General features: G+C 40.0%; 1 protein-coding gene across 3 annotated transcripts in view; it reads left to right on the top strand.

The window, feature by feature from the left end:
* The window catches only part of LOC124612357 (ubiquitin carboxyl-terminal hydrolase 47), a 161,277-nt gene that overhangs the window by 15,217 nt on the left and 121,771 nt on the right, over positions 1–24,289 (top strand). For all 3 annotated transcript variants that reach the window (XM_047140510.1, XM_047140512.1, XM_047140511.1), the window contains 2 exons: positions 13,116–13,290; positions 13,944–14,065. In XM_047140510.1, the coding sequence (XP_046996466.1) occupies positions 13,116–13,290; positions 13,944–14,065 (297 nt within the window). The remainder of the gene's footprint in view (positions 1–13,115; positions 13,291–13,943; positions 14,066–24,289) is intronic.

Genomic DNA, 24,289 nt, shown 5'->3' with positions numbered 1-24,289 from the left:
AAGGCTAAGGATAGCAGCAGGTCTTATTCGCCCCGGTACCTTGTATGTTGAGAGCTAATGGGGAATCTTTCATGACGATGATGACTCAGTTTTTTGTTGAGCATTTAGAGGACAAGCTTGTGGAGGTGGAGGGCATGTCCAAATTGAGATCTGGCTCAGTATTCATCAAAACAGCATCCTCTGCCCAGTCACGGGCGTTACTCACTTGTGATAAGCTGGGGGATGTTTCTGTAACTATCACGCCCCATAAGAGATTAAATATGGTCCAGGGTATCCTATTTAACAGGGACCTTCTTTTGCAGTCCGATGATGAGCTGCACGCCGATTTAGAACGGCGAGGTGTACATTTCGTTCGGCGTGTCCACCAGGGTCCGAGGGATAATCAGGTTGCCATTGGTGCCTTCATCTTGGCCCTCGAGGGTGATAATTTATCCGAGAAGGTCAAGGTGATGGTCTACCGCTGTGATGTAAAACCCTATATCCCTCCCCCAATGTGGTGCTTTAAATATTGGAAGTTTGATCATATGTCTTCCCGCTGCACTTCCAGCATCACACGTCAAGATTGCAGATACCCATCACATCCCAATATTCCATGTGCCCTGCTCCCCATCTGTATTAACTGTGGAGAGCACCATTCGCCTTGCTCGCCAGACTGCAGTATTCTCCAGAAAGAAAGGAAAATCATGGAGTAAAAGACCCTGGACTGACTGACCTACACTGAGGCTAAGAGGAAATTTGAACGCCTACATCCTGTACGCATGACATCATCTTACGCCACGACTACAGCAGTTCTAGCCCCATCAGCTCTGCCAACCCCAGTCACCTCTCAGACCTAGAAGACTACACCTGCCCCTTTGATGGTGGGGGGCACTTCACTCCCTGTTGCTCCTGCACCACCTGCTTCAGGAGCTCCTGCACCACCTGCTTCAGGAGCAACACCCCCCTCCCCCCTCCCCCTCTCCCCCCATCCCCCCCCCCCCCTCCCCCAACCATCGAGGACGTCCGTCCCTACTTCTAAGCCGGACAAGGGTACAACTTCTTCGGCTGCTCTTGCTAGGAAGGGGTCCTTGGGTCACTCCCTTCCCAGGGTTCTGCTAGTGGGAAAGATGACACCCACCAGTGGCTGAAGAGCCCAAAAGCAGCGGGTACCAGGGCTTCACTCTCATCCTCAGTCCCGGAGGCTGAATCAGTGAAGTACTCCCAGCCAGGGAAACCCAAGGAACAACGAGAAAAATCAAAAAAGGAGGTCTGAAAGACCAAGGGAATTGCAGTGGCACCCGCACCACTGCTACCTCCAAGCTCTACATCTGCAGATGAGGTGGAGATTCTGGCGTCCGCTGAGGACTAGATCCTAAGACACAATGGATATAGACTGCTCAGGCAAAAAGTCGATGGCAGTGGGTAACCCTGAGGTGTAAACTGCCTCATTGAATATTCCGTGCCTTCCCAGTCTCATGACGACGTCATCCTCCAGTGGAATTGTGACGGTTTTTTCCACCGCCTGGCTGATCTACGGCAATTGTTAAGCTTTACACCTGCTTTCTGCATTGCTCTCCAGGAAACCTGGTTCTCGGCAATGCCGACCCCTGCACTCCACGACTATAAGGGATACTACAGGAACCGTAGCGACTGTAATCGAGTGTCAGGTGGAGTTTGTGTTTATGTCCTAAACTCAAGTCTGTAGTGGTCCTGTGCCCATTCAAACCCCCTCTTGGAGCTGTGGCTGTTTGAATAAGGAAGACACAGGAAATAACTGTCTGCAATGTATATCTTCCTCCAGATGGTGTAGCATCCCTGAATGTATTAACTGCACTGATTGATCAACTCCCTAAACCTTTCCTACTTTCGGGAGATTTTAACGCCCATAACCCCTTGTGGGGTGGCACCGTGCCTACTGGCTGAGGCAGAGATGTCAAAACTTTACTGTCTCAGTTCGACATCTGCCTCTTAACTACTGGGGCCGCCAAACATCTCAGTGTGGCTCGAGGTAGTTACTCGGCTATTGATTTATCAATTTGTAGCCAAGGAATTCTCCCACCTATCCACTGGAGAGCACATGATGACCTGTGTGGTAGTGACCACTTCCTCATCTTTCTTTCACTGCCCTGGCGTCAGGCTCACGGACGCCTGCCCAGATGGGCTTTAAACAAGGCAGACTGGGAAACTACCACCTCTGATGTCCTCATTGAACATCCCCCCCACCCCCCAAGGACTCCGTTAACCCTGCGGCTCTCCGCTGCCACTTCCTCTTGATTCTTTACAAGGACTGAGGCCATGAAGCGGCTGATGCTCACGTTGGCTTTGTGTATGTCCTTGGAGGACATATTGAACAGCATTCCTTGCCTAATGGCAGCAGTGTTTTCACTGCCGAGCTGGTGGCTATATCTTGTGTTCTTGAGCGCATCCGTTCGTGCGCTGGGGATGTGTTTCTTCTTTGTACTGACTCTGTGTCTGGACCCCAGGTCATGTCGGAATCCCAGGCAACGAACTTGCCGACAGGCTGGCCATACAGGCGACACGGAGACCCCTTATGGAGATTGGCTTCTCTGTAACTGACCTGCGTTCAGTACTACGCCGCAAGGTTTTGTGGCTTTGGGAGACGAAATGGCATAACCTCAGCACGCACAATGAACTGTGTGCCATTAAGGAAACTACTACTGTGTGGCAGTCCTCCATGTGGGGCCTCTCGCAGGAACTCTGTGGTTCTCTGACGGCTCCGTATTGGCCTTGCTTGGGTGACACACGGCTACCTCCTGCGCCGTGATGACCCACCTCAGTGTCGGTGCAGCACCCAGCTGACTTGCCCTTATCTTGGTGAGCTGTCCTTCTTTGGCTGCCCTGTGATGGACTCTTCAGTTACCGGACTTGTTGCCATTAATTTTAGCAGACAACGCCTCATCGGCTAATTTAGTTTTACGTTTTACACGCTATGGTGGATTTTATCATTCTATATAAGTTTTAGTGCATGTCCTTTGTCCCTTTGTGTTTTCCACTCTAATGCTTTTAGGGTGGATGTTTTAATGTGTCACAGAGTGGCTGGCTTTTCCTTTTTATTCTCGTGGTCGGCAGCCGCAGTCATCTGCTCTCTTGTTTTTGCCCCTTCTGCCTGTTTGTTGCTTCTCTCGATGGTTTTCTTTTTCTGTTTTTGTCCACAGTAGTGTTGATTGGTCTTATGTTGTTGTTCTGGTCCTTCCTTTCTCTTGTTATTGTGCTGTATGTCTCCTTTCTTTTCTTCTTTCCGTTGTGTAATTATTTTACTGGGAACAAGGGACCAATGACCTCTCATCAGTTTGGTCCCTCCCTCCACCCCCCCCCCCCCCCCCCCCCTCTTTTAAACAAACTAACCAACCAACCAATACTTGACAGCCAACGTCATGCCAGTGTCATTTTACATCAAGTTTTTTTCTCCATGAAGATTTCTTCATAAAGCTCAAATCGTGGGAAAGTTACAAATATGTTGACGCAAAATCGGGTATGAGATAACATTGTGGACATAGGAAACTTGACAGGAGCGATTAAGTCATAAACCAAGGGAAAACAGTAATTTCGGGTTGTAAAAGCAGGTTTATAATGTAGTGATAAATTCGACTGAACTAGCAGTTACATGGAACCAAGTCCAGAGGAGGATAGAGACAGAGATAACCATCAGAGCTGCCTGAATAGTATTTGCCGAGATTACCATTTACAGACTCCCCTTCACATGCACGTGTCCCCCTCCCCTCCCCCCCCCCACTCCAACTCTCTCTCTCTCTCTCTCTCTCTCTCTCTCTCTCTCTCTCTCTCTCTCTCTCTCTCTCTCACACACACACACACACACACACACACACAACACACACACACACTTTTATTAGTGTTGTGAAGCTAATGCAGGATCTAAGAGGAAGGTTTTGACTCCATTCTAACACAGTGAAAGTGGAATATGTTTCCATTTTTCCAGAAGATTGGTAAATAATACTAGCCGTATATTGTAGAACTGTTATGCATACAGCATATCCTGTAGTTCATCAGAAAGATACAGGATGTGGCTAAAGTTGATCCCTTTAATGAGCAGGTCTAGCAAACACATCTGATTTTCTTTGAACTTTGATGTTATGTTCCTCAGTTTTTGAACAGGAGTATTATCAAATTGATGCAGTTACAAATTGTTTTTCCATCCTGGAGTTTCCATTCATTGCTACACAGAAGACTTCATTACCAAACTAATAGTCTGTAATTGGAGGAGGAAAAACTGCCACAGACCATTTCACCACTTCTGCCACATTTCTCTGTTGCTACTACCCATTCAGCTAAACATTTACCATGTTTTCGTAACATACAAACCCACATACAGTACAATATGTGCTGTAGCTCATCATTTCATGTTAGGTTGCTCCTCAGGCCAGGTGCTCCCACCACTCTGAGTAACATGGCACATTCATTCTTGTGACAGTGGCAGCAGCAAAAGCCTCTTCGTGGTCTCCATATCAAGGAATTTTCAGTGGTAATTTACTACCATGTCTAACAGTTTGTAAATGACAATTTAGATTTATGGTGACCATATCAGTATCATGTACGAGACAGGCGAAATACCCTCAGACTTCAAGAAGAATATAATAATTCCAATCCCAAAGAAAGCAGGTGTTGACAGATGTGAAAATTACCGAACTATCAATTTAATAAGTCACAGCTGCAAAATACTAACGCGAATTATTTACAGACGAATGGAAAAACTGGTAGAAGCCAACCTCGGGGAAGATCAGTTTGGATTCCATAGAAATATTGGAACACGTGAGGCAATACTGACCTTACCACTTAACTTAGAAGAAAGATTAAGGAAAGGCAAACCTACATATCTAGCATTTGTAGACTTAGAGAAAGCTTTTGGCAATGTTGACTGGAATACTCTTTTTCAAATTCTAAAGGTGGCAGGGGTAAAATGCAGGGAGCGAAAGGCTATTTACAATTTGTACAGAAACCAGATGGCAGTTACAAGAGTCGAGGGGCATGAAAGGGAAGCAGTGGTTGGGAAGGGAGTGAGACAGGGTTGTAGCCTGTCCCCGATGTTATTCAATCTGTATATTGAGCAAGCAGTAAAGGAAACAAAAGAAAAATTCGGAGTAGGTATTAAAATTCATGGAGAAGAAGTAAAAACTTTGAGGTTCGCCGATGACATTGTAATTCTGTCAGAGACAGCAAAGAACTTGGAAGAGCAGTTGAACGGAATGGGCAATGTCTTGAAAGGAGGATATAAGATGAACATCAACAAAAGCAAAACAAGGATAATGGAATGTAGTCAAATTAAGTCAGGTGATGCTGAGGGAATTAGATTAGGAAATGAGACACTTAAAGTAGTAAAGGTGTTTTGCTATTTGGGGAACAGAATAACTGATGATGGTCTGAGTAGAGAGGATATAGAATGTAGGCTGGCAATGGCAAGGAAAGCGTTTCTGAAGAAGAGAAATTTGTTAACATAGAGTATAGATTTAAGTATCAGGAAGTCGTTTCTAAAAGTATTTGTATGGAGTGTAGCCATGTATGGAAGTGAAACGTGGACAATAAATAGTTTGGACAAGAAGAGAATAGAAGCTTTCGAAATGTGGTGCTACAGAAGAATGTTGAAGATTAGGTGGGTAGATCATGTAACTAATGAGGAGGTATTGAATAGGATTGGGAGAAGAGAAGTTTGTGGCACAACTTGACTAGAAGAAGGGATCAATTGGTAGGACATGTCCTGAGGCATCAAGGGATCACAAATTTAGCATTGGAGGGCAGCGTGGAGGGTAAAAATCGCAGAGGGAGACCAAGAGATGAATACACTAAGCAGATTCAGAAGCATGTAGGTTGTAGTAGGTACTGGGAGATGAAGGAGCTTGCACATGATAGATTGGCATGGAGAGCTGCATCAAACCAGTCCCAGGACTGAAGACCACAACAACATATCAGTTAATATTATTTTCTGCTAGCTTTCTACTGCTGAAAGTGTTTTTGTTGTAAATACAGTTGTGTCCTGAAGTGACACAAATCTCAGGAAATGAAAGTTAAGTTATTAGAGGTGATAAATATTTCAGATTGAAATGTTATATCAATAAGCATTCGACATATTTTATTAGTTACAACAGTAATTTCCATCCTTTACAGGAGGCAATGATTTTTCACTTTGGCTGTATGAGCAAAAAACCAACAACATAGTTCTGTATTAACCTTTTTGGTGCTACAGATGTGCTGTTTGTATTCCTTGCTGGGCACAGCTTTGTTGTTGTGTACTTCTCACCAAATGCTGCTTCATGCACTGAGAGACAGTGTCCAAACTGCTATGAAATACATATCATCTGATTTTAAGAAAACAGTTTGATGAAAAAATTTGATTTATTTCTGCACTGCATCAAGTGAAATAAAACATTGTATAGAATTTTGAGGTTTACAGAGTTAAAAACACATTGTGTAAGCTTTACATATGGTTTGTTTTACCTCATACATTTACTGTGTAGGAAATGTCGATGAGCTATCAAAATTTTATTTAAAATTGAGAGCAGAACAATATCTCACTTCGCTCTTGAGTTACTGGTTTTTATATCCAGTGAAGGGTTGCGCGAGACCTGGCCATTTCCATTCCTGCGCATCGGGAATCGTGGTCATAACAATCATTATATTTCATAAACATTTCAAGATGTTGAAATGAGGTTTTTTGTTAATGGTAGTCTGCAAAGAGGCATGTGTTTTGTATGATAAATACTCAAAACTTTTTTTTATAAACCGAGAAGCAACCTGTCCTCAGCACTAGGAGGTCGGCAGAATGAGATGAGTAAACATATCAGTAGCACATCAGGAAAACCCAGGGCCTGCGTTTAAACATGTCCTCAGTGCCTGGTGAGTGATATAGTGTTATGAGGTAACTCATCCACAGCAGTTAAAGGCTTAACATTAATCCAGCCAGTGATGTCAAAAGGTTAACATTAATCCAGGCAGTGGCCATCCCGTTTCTTTCGTTGTGTTAACATTATTTAATTATTTATTGACTGTGTTTCGTATCGCACATAAAACAGTCATTGTTTGTCAAGGAAGCCCAATAATGTCATTATGTATATTGCCTCTGCTACTGTCCAAATCTCTTCTAAATTAACTAAAAAATTGTTGCAGTTGTGTTTACAAACACAAGAGGAAATAGTTGGTAGGAGAAAAGCAGGGATGATGACAGTACTTCTGCTGTACATGCTGCCTTCAATTAACTTGAATATCTGTCTCTGATACACACTGACTGTGTATATGTACAGTAACACAGCAAACTAACTCTGTCCTCTCGTGAAATATATTCACATTCTTCAAAAAATGAGTTGTCCCTCTTTATTTAACATTCTCTGTCGAAGCTTCCTTTTCACATCTTGTAAAAAATATAACTAAATTGTTCCATTACAATTCATGTAAGATTAATAAAACTGAGATAATATTTAGCTGCATGGAAATAAATATTGTCAACTTGAGACCAGCACATGCCTTTATTCATATCTTGACTCAACCACCTCAGCTTCATAACAGAACAGAATTCTTGTATATCAGCAGAAGAATAAAATATACCACTTAATTATTAGAGAATAATGGATCTTTGCACACAATACTGAACAGAGCTTTCCAGACAGCAGTCCACCTCTTTCTGAAGAATGATGGGCTTTGGCACACTTGCAGCTGGGGACCAGGTACTCTGGACAGCTTGGTCTTCAGAGGCATTACATATTCTCCTGTTGATCTTCAGTTCATGAGAAAGAAACAGAACATAATATAAGTAGTTATAAAAGACGCATACGTCTACTTTTAAAACAATAAATATTATTAAAATGTGTAGTTCATAAATTTAGTGGAAAGTATTTTAAACAAGATTGTGACACTAACATTACACAGTGTGATGGTAAATATTTATCAGCTTCATCCATTGTTGGAGAAATACAGTTAATGCACTGCCAGATGTTTTCATGCATGTTATGTAACATTGATAAATATGTATGTTCATAAAAAATGACTAAGTGAAATACAGTTGACAAAATTTTTGCTTGGACTATCAGCTGAGGTAATTGATAATACTTCATTATCTACACATGTATCATTCTACTAAACTTGTAAACAGAAAATACAATACTGTTAGTAAACAATCCTTTCCCTCTTTTGGTCTTAGGTATTGCTCACATTTTGTATTCCTTACATTCTTAGTCATGAGTGTTTCTGTCTCTTGAGTCTTTCACATTAAGATGTGCCTGAGTAAAAATCTTTCAGTCTTCAAGACACATCAAACTCATTAGTTTCCAAAGCGCTGGCAGGTCGATAGACACACAAACAAACACAAACATACATACAAAATTCTAGCTTTCGCAACCAATGGTTGCCTCGTCAGGAAAGAGGGAAGGAGAAGGAAAGACAAAAGGATATGGGTTTTAAGGGAGAGGGTAAGGAGTCATTCCAATCCCGGGAGCGGAAAGACTTACCTTAGGGGGAAAAAAGGACAGGTATACACTCGCACACACACACATATCCATCCACACATACACAGACACAAGCAGACATTTTATACCTGTCCTTTTTTCCCCCTAAGGTAAGTCTTTCCGCTCCCGGGATTGGAATGACTCCTTACCCTCTCCCTTAAAACCCATATCCTTTTGTCTTTCCTTCTCCTTCCCTCTTTCCTGACGAGGCAACCATTGGTTGCGAAAGCTAGAATTTTGTGTGTATGTTTGTGTTTGTTTGTGTGTCTATCGACCTGCCAGCGCTTTTGTTTGGTAAGTTTCATCATCTTTCTTTTTAGATATATTTTTCCCACGTGAAATGTTTCCCTCTATTATATTCATTAGTTTCCAATATATATTTTACAGCCATTATCTTCCAGTCTGCAGACAATAATGTGCCATTGCTGAGTGCAAGGGCTGTACACTGCTTTAGCAGCTCTCTTCCACATTCCAGAATCAAGCATGTATAGATCTGACTCTTACTGCATGGATTGCTTTCGTTTGCATTCATACTTTTGGTTCACCTCTGAACAGTCGTAGAATGTGCTGTTGCCCATAAGTTCAGAAAAGGATGACTCTATAGGAACCTTGGCAGTAAGCAGTTTTACTTGTGAAGATATTAGTGTTGATAACTGTGGAAAGTGAGAGATTTGATTAGCTTTCACATTGTATGAAAATACTAAAGCAGTTCTTCAGCAATGTATAAAAAAGCAGCTATAAAATTTTCTCTTTATTGTTCTCCTCATTTATCAGACTGAAAACTGGTGCAATGCATGATGTTAAGAGGATCTCTCTCTCTCTCTCTCTCTCTCTCTCTCTCTCTCTCACACACACACACACACACACACACACACACACACACACATAAAGATCAGTGTCACACCATGTATCGCAAATAAACATGCAATTTACAGAATTTTTCACTGAAACACTATTGCCAGCATAGTATTTTGTATAAAATGTGGTGAACTGGATAGGGCCTGTTTACTATTTGAGAAAGGGTAACTATTTCCTGTAATGCTAATATTTTGTTAGTTTCATTAGTGGAAACATTCCCTACCCTTTTAAAGTTCTTTTGTCTCTCTGATCTCTTACTAGATAACTTATTTAGTGTGGTGGTCTAGCTGAAGATCCCTTTAGTAATAAGTGTGCTACATTGTACATAATGTGTATTAATAAAGAAATGTGAATGCCACATAGTACACCATATGTTTTAACAAAGCAATGAAAAGTTCTTGCATCTCCGGTTTCCTGCATCTGCATAACTGACTTGCGTTTTCTCATTTGGTAGAATAAAAACTACTACAAAATTTTCTATCAATATAGTTATTGTAGTATGTTAGGTACCACATTGGTCAGCACTAGCTTTGTCTGAAATTATCCTGTTGTTGTCATTATTTAAAAGAAGAATTTTGTGTGTGAACATCGTATATAACATATTCATCCTCCTCTCCACAAAATAAAATTGAATGTGAAACAAATTAAATATACAGAAAATTGTTACTAAGCTGAAGAGCGTGGCTGCATTTGGTAAGGTGAGTGGTGGTGAGAACTGGCCAAAATGCCCTGTGGCTACACTGCTGACTCAAAGCATGAAGCAGACACGCCTCACTCCGTTGATCCTGCCTGTCACTGGCTTATGGATGGCTGCTTCTGTCCAGCAAGGAAATGCCCGCATAGGCACCTTGCGATGCTGATAACAGGCCGGAGGACAGCCGGCAGCCGTACAGGCCGCAGCCATGACGTTAGTGGTGCTGCATGTTGTACTGTGATGGAGTAGTTCCTCTGGGGAATGACCTCTCCTTGCGTCTGGACCCCATGTGCATTCACTGCAGTGGCATGTCGAAACTACTGTGTGCAGGACTCGACCTGTTGCCTCCTGATAGGAGTCGAATGGCGGCTGGCTCATATGGCAGGTCAGGAGCACTGTGACATCAAGCTCCACAAGTAACTTGGTACTGGTGACAACTAGCCCAATCTGGTTTTGATCCCATGGCAGCTGCTGCTGCCCAGTCATCTTAATGTCCAGCATGGCCCTGACGTCTTGGTGGTGCTGCTGGACCTCCAAGTGCCTGTCCCACAAAATTCATACCTGTTTATACAGCTCAGGTGTGGTTTTGTTACACCAAAATTTGGTACCCAGTCATATAGCCCATAACAAGAATTTGCCCTGTGGTGACATTGACCCGCTGTGCGATGTAGTTTTCCACTGAGTGCAGCTAGCCCATCTCGCACTCCTTCTATAGTGAAACTTCGATTTTATGTTATCTGATTTTATGTTTTTGTGATTCTGCACCATAAATTCTTTGACCCCATGAAAATCCCATAAGATAAATGTCAAAAGTCCCTGTTTTTACTTTTCTTCCTAGTAAGATTTACTCGATTCTAAGTTTTTACTTGATGTATTGCTTTACTTCATCCCATTTTCTTCCTATTGACATTTGATATGACTAAATGAGTTATCAGTGGTAGAAAAGACAGACGGTTTGTACTGTGGGTGATGGAAGAGTTAAAGGAATATTTCTGGCCATTGTGGAGAGGAAGGACGTGAGAGAGGAAATGCTGACATAATCCACTATCCTCGTTGCCAATACAATTTGCAACGTTTATTTTCATTGCACAGTGGTGATGAATCAAGTAAGTTTCACACTACTTTTTGTAGGAACTGATGTAATCATAACCTGGTGGCACTGTGAAAGGGACCAGGAACAAGACTATAGATTTGTTGATTGCTATAGTTTTTAGTTGACGTTCATGGGTGTGTTAATGACAGGAGAATCTCAGTTGTAGCAATAACTCTTAGTGGAATATGTTTGTGATTGCGGGACATGCGAAATATTTGTGACAAGGTAGAATATGAATGTTATTGCTCATTGTTTCACTTGCAGCAATTTAAGCTCTCCTCTTAGATTCCTGCCTAACCATGCACTCGAAAATCGCCACATATTTGGAAGTAAACCGTGATGTATTTGTGACAGAGCAATACAAATTTTATTGCTGTTCATTTAACCTGCAGGAATGCAAGCTGTACCATTAGGTATCTGTCTAACAATACACGCCGGATTTACCATACATTCGGAAGTAAACAGGCAAGTGTTTACTTCATTCTTCATTCTCTAACCAGACAGAAATGTTTAACAACATCGAATATTGCAGAACATTTTGTGTTACGATCATAATGAGCACGATAGCACCGCTAAGAAAATATGGGCATACAGCGAGTTGTGAACATATAACCTCTAAGTCAGCTAATCCAGACATTATCCATTACATTGCCGGTTTCTCACCTGAATTTAGTATTGTGCATTAGTTATAAAATCTCTAGAAGTTGTACATTGTTGATACTTTATTAATTGACATTTAATGATAAGTGTGATGTATTTGTAATATATTTTCAATGCGCCATTGCTTTGAAATGGCGTACTGCGCACTTATGTCACACCCTATGAAGGAAATGAATAATCGAAATGCACACAGTTCACAAGCAGTCTCAAAAGTAAATAGTCGAAAGCCTACTAGTGATGTCACAATTGCAAAAGGTAGTGTGAAGCTGTGTCCACTCTGCCACTGGAAACATGTTTCTGTTGCAAACATTATTTCCTACTGTGCATCACATCTGTTTTGGACATTGTTTCTTGTCTCTGATTGTCGACACTGGCAGTAAACATTTGCATCATCGGCAACACTGTTTGTTGCATTGTTTTCACATTACCTGCTACATCATCTCTAGAACCGATACAAGAAATTATGATTTTTAATCATATATGCCAATTACATATGTTTTTGCTCGTATTTTGGTGGTTTAAAAGTTTTCAACGATTCTACACTTTTCTCAATTTAACGTTTTTTTGAGCATGAAAACGTAAAATAGGGGTTTCACTGTACGTAAAAGTTACTCTGACCAACATGTCACCACACTGCGGCTACCAGCTGTGGCTGCTATTACAATATTTCAGGTGTCTTTCTTAACACTCCTTATTAGTTACACTAGAAACTGGGCGGTGACACTGTGTTCCTATTTTCTTTTTTCTTTTTTTCTTCCCCCCCAGAGCAATGCAACAGTTCAGTGAGACGGTGGACTCCCATTCGAGATGGACTTAATTCAAATTCCCAACCAAATCCATCGTTCCTCAAAATTCCACTCCATTGTGATTAATCATACGAATGATCTGTGGGACAAGAAACTGACTAACCAGCCTAAGGCAAATGCTGGGATGATTCCTTTGAAATGACCCTGCAGACTTGTGTCCTCAGTTCGAGCTTGTGCCCTGTGTCTGATAATGTTGATTTAACATTAAACTGTAGTCACCTATCCTTCCACTTCCTCTTGTAATGTTCTTCATTTGCAACAAATTGCAAGTAAATGTGGTATATGAAAAATATCATGACTTTTTCAAATTCTTGAAAGCTGTGGAGCAATGATTGCAGAAACTGTGGTATAATTGGTTGCATTCCCATCATGTGCATTTCTTAGTGGTAACATAAGAATTTATTGTTCCCTCACTGCATTATTTTTCTCTTGCATCAACCATTTCATTACATTTATTCAGGGCAAATTATGTACTGTGCTTAGGTATATCAGACTTTACAACAATTATAATTACATAAAGATTGCTTTATGTAAACATATAACTAAATTATTTCCAGACATCAAAGAAATCTGCTGTAGAAACAACAGAACTCACTCGGAGTTTTGGCTGGGATTCGAGTGATTCGTGGCAACAGCATGATATACAGGAGCTTTGCAGAGTGATGTTTGATGCCTTGGAACAAAAATTCAAAAATACTGACCAAGCAGATCTCATATCCAGGTTATATGAAGGTAAGAGATTTGTAATTTATGCTTATGGAATCGAAGTACAAGATTCCCTGCATAATTAGCTCTGAGATCTGTAATATCTTGAGATTATTCATTCCCAATATTAATAATTAGAGCAGCTGCCTGATAAAAGTAGCAGCTCATGTGCAAATTCCATGTCTTTGTAGCTGTCATCATTAATGAGTGAATAGTTTCCTTTAAGACCTGGGAAGTTCACCTTCAGATTTCAACTTTATGTTTGTGTGGTAGGCGTTCCCAAATCCATGACAGGCTGAATGAGTTGTGTGATAGTAAATGTAGGCATGGAATACATTCCACGAAAATCTTTACTTGAAATGTGAGCATATATATGCACATTGGCAGAATTTTGTTATTTTATCAAAGATTAAATTATTTTTGTTTAGTTGGGAACCTTACCTTTTGACACTCAGTTAACAGTAGCATTTTCAATTATACTTCGGATTCAGTTACTTGTGTTATTTCTGTCATTGGGTCTGAGATACACTAACACACTGATATTGCCTAATGGACCAAGATTGTCAAAGATGAATAGTTCTTTTTGAATTTTAATTGCCACTTTGTTCCAAAATAGTGGTTTGGGAAATATATTTCACCTGTGAATTGTTTCAAAAGTTGTATCTTTCACTTATTTACAGGTAAAATGATAGACTATGTAAAGTGCCTGGAGTGTGGAACAGAAAAGTCTCGAGAAGATACATTTCTTGATATCCCATTACCAGTTAGGCCATTTGGAACAGCTGTGGCATATTCTAGTGTGGTAAGAAATAATTTTTTCACCTCCCCATTTCATTTTGTAGGGGACAGATTTGTTGTGCAAATTTTTTTTTTTTTTTGCCGTTAAAGTAATTCAAAATACATTTCAGTGTGTGTGCACTTCATACTCCACAGCTAGACATTTTTTACACCTTCTCCTAACTCAGTTTTCAATTTTTTTCTGCAAGACTGGTTTAGTATATTATCCTTTTAGTTTGCTTTTGACAGAATTCTCACTTCTAATATCTAAAAGAGATACTATTGGCTTTGCTGACGATTATAAGCTCCAGCAGATTGTTTTTGTCTTTGCTGTTATGTGTAATGTTTCATTTGTAAGACCTTTTGTGCAGTCTCATTTTTTTTCTGTTGAAATTCTGATTGTGAGGATTAGCACAAACATTTTACAGGATGCAAAGCATATAAAGAGGAAATGTTATTCTTGTTGTGGAGTTCAGCTTGGTCTATACAGTATATATCACTGTTGTGTTCTTACTCTGAATAGTGGTCTGCAATTCACATAAATTTATTTTTTTCAGTTCTATATTTTCAGTTATCCTGAAATAGCTCCTTATAAATAGTTGTATTGAAGAATGCAGAATACAGTAAATTCACAAAGTACACTGTTGATATGAAAAATGTCTCAAACATAAACAGAAGCCAGTTACATATATACCCAATTACAAGAAGTTTTTTTTTTTTTTTTTTTTTTTCTTTCTTTCTAAGTATGGGGTCATCTTATATTTGCAGATCAAACTAGATTAATATGGGGTTGGTCTTACATTTACAGATGAAGCTTTGGGTATTGAGGCTTTCGTACAAATTTATTTTGAAGAGTTTCGAAGGGTAAGGCTTAGCAAACAATACTTTTGTTTGAAAAGGCTGGAGATTTCCTGATAAGCAGAAGTGCCATATGCAGTATTGATATTGCTCGTTCGATCATGTGACATTTGAGGTGTGACTCTTGTACAACAGATGGATATGTGAAAAACTATGAAGTAAGCACTACAACAATCTAATGCTCTGCTTAAAAAATAGACAGTTTTGTGAAACACAGGAGGAAATAGCATTAAATGCTATCAACTCGTGAACTTCTGTTGTATTTAAATAGGTTTGCAAAAGAACTTCTCATACATAGGTGGATGCCATATACATACATTTATACTGATTTTTAAGTACAGGTAATATTCAAAGACAAAAATCTTGTCCTTCAAAAACCGACTCATGATTCTAAATCAAAGTCAGTATTTGGTTGTGAGAAATTAATGATTTACGAAGTGCACTGCAAATGAAAATTTGGTACATGTTTATGTATCGAATATCTTGGGGGGGGGGGGGGGGGGCGACATTACCAGCCTTTAATCAGTTTTAGAAGAAGATGGTGACATTCTGATGAAATGAGAAAGAAAAATTAATCCAGAATTAAATGTGTTACAAATGAAACAAATCACATAAACTCACTACATTTGTTATCACAAGAATAAATTATAGTGGAAAGACCCACTGTGGAGATATTACCAATAGGCGGCACTACGTCACGGGGTGAACGAAAGTTTGAGAATTGGCTGTATCATGATAGCAGTTTTCTATTTATGAATTTGTTGGTGTTGGTTCATATGACCTGTGCAGTAGAAGATATTGCTGCCTGTGTTTCTCTGTTGCTCAAGCACAGCACTACTGAAGGCTTGAGTGGGGACCAGTGCCACGAGCTTAGTGGGAACTAGGAATGTCAGGAGGGGAGCGGTGAGTGGGCAACAAATTTTGTGGTGCTGCAACCATGGGAATCTATACTGTGTGCTTTTGCTTTTTATGAACATCTACCGTATTTAAACTGCAGTTTACCTGAATACATTTGCACTTGGAATCGAACTGACTTCGAATTGGACAAATACTCAGCAGTAGTATACATTTCTGCAGGAGTTACTAAAAGTCTAGGCTGGGGCCAGTGGCCTACTTACGGATTTCTTGCAGCAGTGTTGTCAGTGCTCACTATGAGGTGTGACACAAACAGTAGGGGGTGTGTCAGCTGCTGGTTATACACAGCCAGTGAGAGAGCAGTGGGCAGATTGTTTTCATAACAAAAGACATTGTAACATTCTCTTGTCAGTATAGAAGCAAAGCCGGCCGCGGTGGTCTCGCGGTTCTAGGCGCGCAGTCCGGAACCGTGTGACTGCTACGGCCGGAGGTTCGAATCCTGCCTCGAGCATGGATGTGTGTGATGTCCTTAGGTTAGTTAGGTTTAAGTAGTTCTAAGTTCTAGGGGACTGATGACCACAGCTGTTAAGTCCCATAGTGCTCAGAGCCATTTGAACCATTTTATAGAAGCAAAATCCGCTATGTGCACAAAAAAAAAAAATCGCAATATATTCTGAAGAAATAGGCAAATACTTGTGACAGTAAAGATATGAGTTTGACAGCTGTCCTGTTGGGATGATGATTATGATTCAAAATAGTAATATCACAGACGACACGCTAAACAAAAGAGACAGTGAAGATAAAAATTAATACAAACAATTTTTTTGTTTACTTTATTTCTCGTTATATTATCAAAATGTAGCAATCAATAAATGGCGTAAGTTTAGGATAGGTGCATTGGTAACCTCATAGGCAGATACCTCATCAATAAAAGTTTCTAACTTTGGTTAGTCGGAATGTGTTAAAACTAAATTTTTCTCAAGGAACCTCTTTAAAAAAAGTGTCTTATACTTGGATAAATACGGTATTTTGCAATAATAAATTTATATTATAGAAAACATGGTATATATTAGACTATTGTCATTTACTTACATGGACATTGTTTTTAGAAAATTTAGCTTTCCGATGTTTAAAATGGTCATTCTTATTGCCCCCATAGTGCTTTTATTACAAGGCAGAGGGAAGTACAGAAAAGTTGATAGTGAAACAGTTTTCTTTTCAATTTTTCCACTAGCCTAATACTACTGACAAAATTTTACATAGTCTGATGTGTAAAGTGTTGAGTCAGTTTTTGTCACACACTGTGGATTTAGTTGTTGAGGCAGCAATCTGTGGATGATGATGACGACGATGATGATGACGCTGTAGAGTATGTGAAGGTGGCACTGTTGAGTGACTGTAGGAGCATACAAGATGACATAAACAAAATTTGTAGTTGGTGTGATGAATGGCAACTAGATCTAAATGTAGAAAAATGTAAGTTAGTGCATATGAGTAGGAAAAATAAACCTATAATTTTTGAATTAGCATTATTAGTATGCTGCTTGACACAGTCCAGTTGTTTAAGTATCTGAGCATACTGTTGCAGAGTGATACAAAATGTAGTGATTGTATGAGGATTGTGGTGGGGATGGCAAATGATCGACTTCGTGTTATTGGGAGAGTTGTAGGAAAGTGTGGTTCGTCTGCAAAGGGACTGCATATAGGATGGTAGTGTAACCTAGTTGGGGGTACTGCTTAAGTTGGATCTGCACCACGTCAGATTAAAAGAAGAAATTGAAGTTCAGATGCGGGCTGATTTGTTACTGGTAGATATGAACAACATGCAAGTATTACGGATGTTTTGGGAACTCAGATGGGAACCCCTGGAGGGAAAGTGACATTCTTTTTGAGGAACACTGAAAATTCAGAGAACTAGCATTTTAACCTAACTGTAGAACCATTCTGCGGCTGCCATCATAAATTCCCATGAGGACCATGAAGACAAGATACAAGAAATTAGGGCACATATGAGTATTACAGACAATTGTTCTTCCCTCACTCTATTTGTGAGTGGAACAAGAAAGGAAATGACTAGTGGTGGTACAGGCTACTCTCCGCTGTGCAACATATGGTGGCTTGCAGAGTATGCATGCAGCTGTAAGCTTCAAGCGACAAAATTTTAATTTTCCACTTTTTAGGTGCATAACTGTTCATCTACTGTTTTAAAGTTAGTTAAATTTGACTTTGTTCTTACCATACTATGTAACACATCACCATTTTAGCAGCAGCATCAGGCATTTGACATCCACTAGCAGATTAAGGCGTTCTTTATGCTTTCCTCAGAGTTACGACTTTCAGCAATAAATCCATGGTGCTCTTCTATGTTTTCTATAACCATCCTCCATTAGGTTACCATGTTGGTCTTTTGGAACCCAACAGTAAACTTGTCTGTGCCATGTAGAGTCCGTGCAGAATGCTGTGGCTGATAGATGCACAGATGGCAGGCCCCATGTGGGGAGAGTGGTAGTGGTGGGACTACGGGCAGGCGCTGTTGGGGAAATGCAGAGTGCTGGAGGGAAAGTGCCATTCTAAACTGAAGCCAACACTCACATTTTTTGTAAATAGTAACTGGGTCCCCTCTGTGCCCACACTTGCATGGTAACTATCTGATTTGTCACCTTTGCTTTCGATAGTATCTAAAAAGAATTCTGCCAAAAATGCAATTTATTTACACCTGGCTTGTTAACCATTTCTAACTTTCAGAGACCTGTCACTAGTTGGGACTTTTGAATACAACCTACGCATTACTCTTGTTGCCATGTTAAAATTTGCTTCTTTTGCCAAAACACAGTGGAGTTTACACACAGGCTCACCTCACAACATGTTGTACAGATGCAATTGCAAGAGAATTCGGAAACAGTGGTTTATTAAGTGAGGAACTGAGGAAAAGGAAGGTCAGTATCTTATGAAAAAGTACATCCTTGGTACAAAATAAATGTCTTCACTTATGTTGTTCCAAAACCCATAACATTTCTTGTTTCACCAACTGTCGATGGCCCTTAAAAATTACATTCTTTCATCAAAAAAGTCTGCAACTAATGGAATGAAATGCTAGATAATGAAGTTTTGCGTAATAACCGTATGGCAAAATACTCTTCTCTTTGTGTGCTATTGCCCGCCAAAATCTCATTTCAGTATCTCAAACTGTTTATGAAAGGAATGTTGTGGATATTTCTCTCTAGTTTTATTTCTGACACAGATCGCAAATGAGTGTGCTATGTCAGATCAATTTTCTTGAGATTGGTGACAGACAGAGACCTCCCCACAAGTGTAATGAAAAATACAATATATTATATATATAATTTCTTATGCAGCAACATGTTATGTAATATGCTTCAAACAAAAATCATAGTACCCCTTTTTTTTCATTGCAAACTTTTTAGAATTTCGGGTAGTTTGTTACTTCCATGTAAATATCACAATAACTATAATTGTTGACAACATGGTGGGTGCATCATAATGACCCTGACATATAAAGCTACAAGTAAGGCAAAATGATATTTTTTCTTTTTAACTGAACAGTTTCTGTAAAATTGTTTGAGAAAAATTGCAGGGCTTGCGCTTTGATTCTGTCATCGCCGACCGTTCAGAAGGTAGCAGTCCGGCCTCCCTTTCTGGACAGACGAATGAACTTACCCAGCCCTTTGGATGAAAATTGGTCACTGCACATTGGCCACTGTATCCTGCGTGGACTCTATCTTTCATTCACCTCAGTTATCATCTCCTCCCTGCCATACTCAAGTCTTCTTCACCAGTTCATTCCTCATGATGGATTGTTTTGTTTTTCTTTCTCTACATGCAGCTCTTCATTGTTTGCAGAGAAACCGCCAGTTCCTGAATAATGATTTTTGTGGAAGTAGTGCATACCAGGTGCGGTGGCAAAGGGGGGGGGGGCCTATGGGGTCTGTAGCATCTCCTCCCTCCCCCCCCCCCCCTCCATGGAGTATCATATTACACTGGATAAAATGACTAAATAAATCAGCAAATGTATTACTCCAACAGATTCAATCACTTTTTTATAATTATGTAGCAATATAGGTTGCAATATATTCCAAACACATATTAACAAATGAATAAGAGCAGCAAATAGCTTACTACCTTAACCAATAAATATCATTTAACTTAAAATAGGTGTCTTATTATTTATTAATACAATTTTTTTACCCTGAACTCCAAAACAGTTACTAAAAACTACCTTAAGCAACACCAAATTTTACCAATTTGTTGGTAGAGGACCCCAACTCTCATTTTGTTAAGCCATATTCCATATCCCCCCCCCAAATTAGCCTACCCCTTGACCAACTTCTAGAATTGCCCATAGTGTATACTACAACCTTAAGTGAAAATTGGTGATATATGATGATTGCAAACTTTCTGTTTCAGACATGTTGGTAACATAGTTTAGTAAATTAGAGGGAATCTTTCTTCTTAAATTTCTTTATTCTGCTGTCTACACTAAGTACAAAAACTTGTCAATTGATTCTGTGACTTCATTGTTAACTTCTGCTTTTTTCTTTTCAAGGTGTGGATTATACATTATTTTTGCCTTTTTGTAATTTATTTTTAGGTCGTCTTCCATCCTTACTGTATGAAGCTCTTCTCTTTTATACTAATAGAAACTTAGTCTAATAAGAATATTAATATGCATAGCATAATTACATATTTTAAAGGAATTGATACCACTTTGTCCAATCTCAGAGAGGACAACTGTGGACAATCACTCAGTGTAGGTAGTCCTTGTGAACATCCACCTTTGTTTTTCAACTGTGTGGAACATCACCCCTCCACATTCGCCGGTTTGCTCAGTTTTCAAGAAAGAACTATAAATCGAGGAACAAAAATCTATTGACCGCCTATCTGAGGAAATACGAACACCTAAATCCTGTGGATATAATGATCAGTCACGCTCACATCACAACAGCTCCTGCTTGGTAGCGTTTGCTCAGCACCAGCTCAAAGGTGCCATCTCGCGGGCCCCTGCATGGGCTCTTCTCATGGTTTCCAATTCTCTCATAGAAAGATGCGGGTAATGCATTTCTGCCATTGCGTCATGGGTCATTGTGGCCCGGAACTCTACTTGGGTACCCAGGACCCCATTTCTTAGGCCTCCTTTTGGATAAAAATCTGACTTGGCAGCCCACACATCTTGGGGTGCACATCGTGTTACTCTTGTCCATGTGTACCAGGTATTAGGTTCGACTTGACTGGACTATGGTTGCTGGGTTTATGGCTCAGTGGCTCCTTCAGCTTTGAAAGTGTTAGACCCAGTCGACCATTGTGGTACACGTCTAGCCTGCTTTTTGGAGTAGTCCTGTAGACAGCCTACTTGCCGAAGTGGGAAGATTCCCTCTTCAGATTCAACATTATCAGCTCATGGTCTCCTAAGCAATCGCCATTCTACATTATCTGATCATCCCATGTATCCCATTCTCTTTACATATGAGGGGTGTCATTGTCCTGATAGCTGCCAGTGGGTGGGATTACCAGTTGGAATGTACCTCGCTCCCTTTGCCAATGTTTCTATCTCTCCTCCCTAGACTGTGTTCCTTGTGTTTTTCGTGCACTCCCCATTAAACGGTGCCCAGGCCACAGATTAGAACCTCTCTCTTCCAAGGTCCTAAAGTCTGTCACCCCCATGAACTTTTGGCATCTGTTATGTCCCTTCTTAAAGACTTCCAGAGTGCTGCCATCCTTTATGTCGACAGCTCTAAAACTGTGGCTCAGACATGGTATGCTTTTACACCTACTGCCAGTATGGAATGCTGTTTGCTGCTCGGAACATGTAATGTGTTTACTTCAGAGGCCATAGCTGTTAGCAGAGTCCTCCATTTTTTTAAACGGGCCTCCCTTAACTACATTTCAAGATATAGTGACTTAACGAGCAGTATCCAGCCTATTGACTGATGCTGTTCTTGCCACCCTTTGGTCTCCGCTATTCTGGTTGTGGGGCCTTACAGACAGTAGTTCGTATCTTGGTGGAATGCACCCTCCTTTTGGCACTCCAAGCTGAGTATGGACTTACTGCCTCTAATATTTGTGGACAATTCACAAATGATTGACCTGGTTCTCAGTTTTCTCCGTGGAAGTAATTTTTATTCTCAGTTATAAGGTTTTAATCTACCTATGGAAAAAGGACAAGGTGGTTGGGGGTGGAAGTCTCTGCCGTAAGCTACATCTGGGTCTTCCCTGATCAAACTTCCTTGAACAGATTGCTGTTTCATCCCTCTGTTACTGTTTTAATCACTTTTTGATTCAGTTTTCCCTCTTTCTGCTGCACCCAATTTTTGTTCTAGGTGTCGCACTCTGTTGAACAGTAGGTGTTCTTGACTTCCGTGGGTCCGGGGTGGAACTAAGAACTACTAATTAAGGAGATTACTTCAATGCTCATTGTAGTACTTCAGTTAATTCGATAAACCTGTTGTTTGTCTTAAACCTCATGTGAACATTATTCATTGTGCCAATGCCCAAGATGCCTGTTTCCTCATGCTCAGCTTCAGCTAATTTTGTATGATTATTTGAGTTAGGCAGGGGCATTTTTCCTCTCCAGGAGTAGACTGTGTTGCTAATTTAGCCAACAGCAAATGCAACTTTATGGACACATCCCCCCCTCTCTCTTTCCTTCCTCAAAATAGGAAGCTATAAGAAGCATCTTCTCCACCAAAGAAGAAAACAAGAAGCTATTCATCTATCATCAAAATGTTCTGTAGAATACGAAGGGATCAATGTATCTGTAATTGGTCAAAACTTGCAACTTTATGCATGTCATGTGCACTCTGTGAAGACTTTTGCAGGGCAGTCCACATTATTAGGAAGCAAAAGAAGCATCAAATTTATAATGTCATCAGGCCAACAATAATGAGGATATGCTGTTGATGCAAGATACTTGAAGACCTTAATTAAAGTTGTCGAGTTGTTGATACAGCAAATGTGCTCCTTCTTTCTGTGGCTTTGGTAATGCTTTTCCTTTCAGTTTCAAGTCTTTATAAAAGTGGAAGAATGCCTTTTATTCATCCAACAGGTGGCACAGCTAATTTCTCAGTTGGCTCTATGACCTCAGTCATGGTTAAAAAGAATGGGGAAAAAGTGAGTTTAAAATGTCTGGATTGATTCCAAAATCTAGCGAGTGCAGCCTTATGATAGGGAAAGGAGCTCTTTTCGTGGATTTTGTAGCGGTGGACAATAAAAATTTGGCATTTCACCACATACAGTGGAATAAGTGTCAAGCAGTGAATGGCATCAGATACACTCAACATGAAAGAAAATAAATATTAATATCTCTAGTTCATGCTAAAGCTGTCCTCACACAGGATGAGGCAGCTTATGTCTACACATACACTAAAACTAACCGCATAAGACACTGCACTTATGTCACATGGGACCTGTTCCTTAATGTGATTTGTGACTACTGCGCTCTCCAGTAGCAATTCTTGTCTGTATCACCTCACAAATCACACAGTTTGCTTACGTAGATGGAAGTTCCTACATTAACTCCATTACAGTGCACACTTCCCCTCTTGTCTGTGTGCTAGTCATGTGTCTGTAGTATACATAGATAGAAACTCCAGTATCCAAGAATGTTTCAAAAGACTAAAAGAAATGTTCCATGTCCAGTCAGAAAGGAGATCAGCTTATAAAAGTTCATTACAGATAATGCAAAACAAATTCACAGTAGCCTCTTTCATACAATAAGGTAGTAAAGAAGTCCCAGAATCTTTAAGAAAATGTGAAGGTGAATAAAAATTCTTTTTGGAAGTAGCGAGACACAAAACCAGCTTCATAGGTGCTTCATACACCTGCTCCTTTATCCACTGCACTACATTGAACTTGGGTATCAAAGGACAGTATCTTTCATACTACAATATCCTCAAGGCTTTAACTGATGATAAGTCATTAATTGATATCGAGTTCAACAAGTAGCTCAAGAATGACAAGTTATTTTTAAAATAATTCTTTAATATTCTGTTTCCTTGAAATGTACTTTCACAAAACCAGAGTTACTATACGAAAACAGCCAAGTGCGAAAATTATAAAACCACTAGTATGACTTTGCTCATTGTCTTACAACAAATTTACCGGTAACGACACATTTTCAAGAAATTTGCCACATGCTGGTGCTTCAAAAAGGTATATTCATAGATGCAAGTTATAGCCCACCATCTGAAAACGAAATCCAGTTGTGGCCTCTCCCAGATTCTGCTTGTTATGTAGAGAGCATTTGTGCCTCTTCTTTGTTAAATGTCTTGTTGTATGTTGCCAAAATGATGCAGAACTTGGTTCATATTATGGGGCAGTGCTTCCTCAGTGTGAAATAAGAAGAATTAACATCACAAAATTCATACAGCTCCATGTTCACAACAGCTTCTATGTCCTGTGTGAGGATGGCTTGAGGATGTGGCAGCTATTTTTTTTAATGAAAGGATTTTTTTTTCTCCTAAAGACCACAGTGTTTAGACTTTTATTTAGTGTAAGACATTAAAAAAACTGACTGCTGAAA

This window comes from Schistocerca americana, chromosome 4 (assembly GCF_021461395.2).
Source record: "Schistocerca americana isolate TAMUIC-IGC-003095 chromosome 4, iqSchAmer2.1, whole genome shotgun sequence".
Classification (NCBI taxonomy): domain Eukaryota; kingdom Metazoa; phylum Arthropoda; class Insecta; order Orthoptera; family Acrididae; genus Schistocerca; species Schistocerca americana.
The sequence above is the reverse complement of the archived record's forward strand: the minus strand, read 5'-3'. Positions and strand labels throughout refer to the sequence as shown.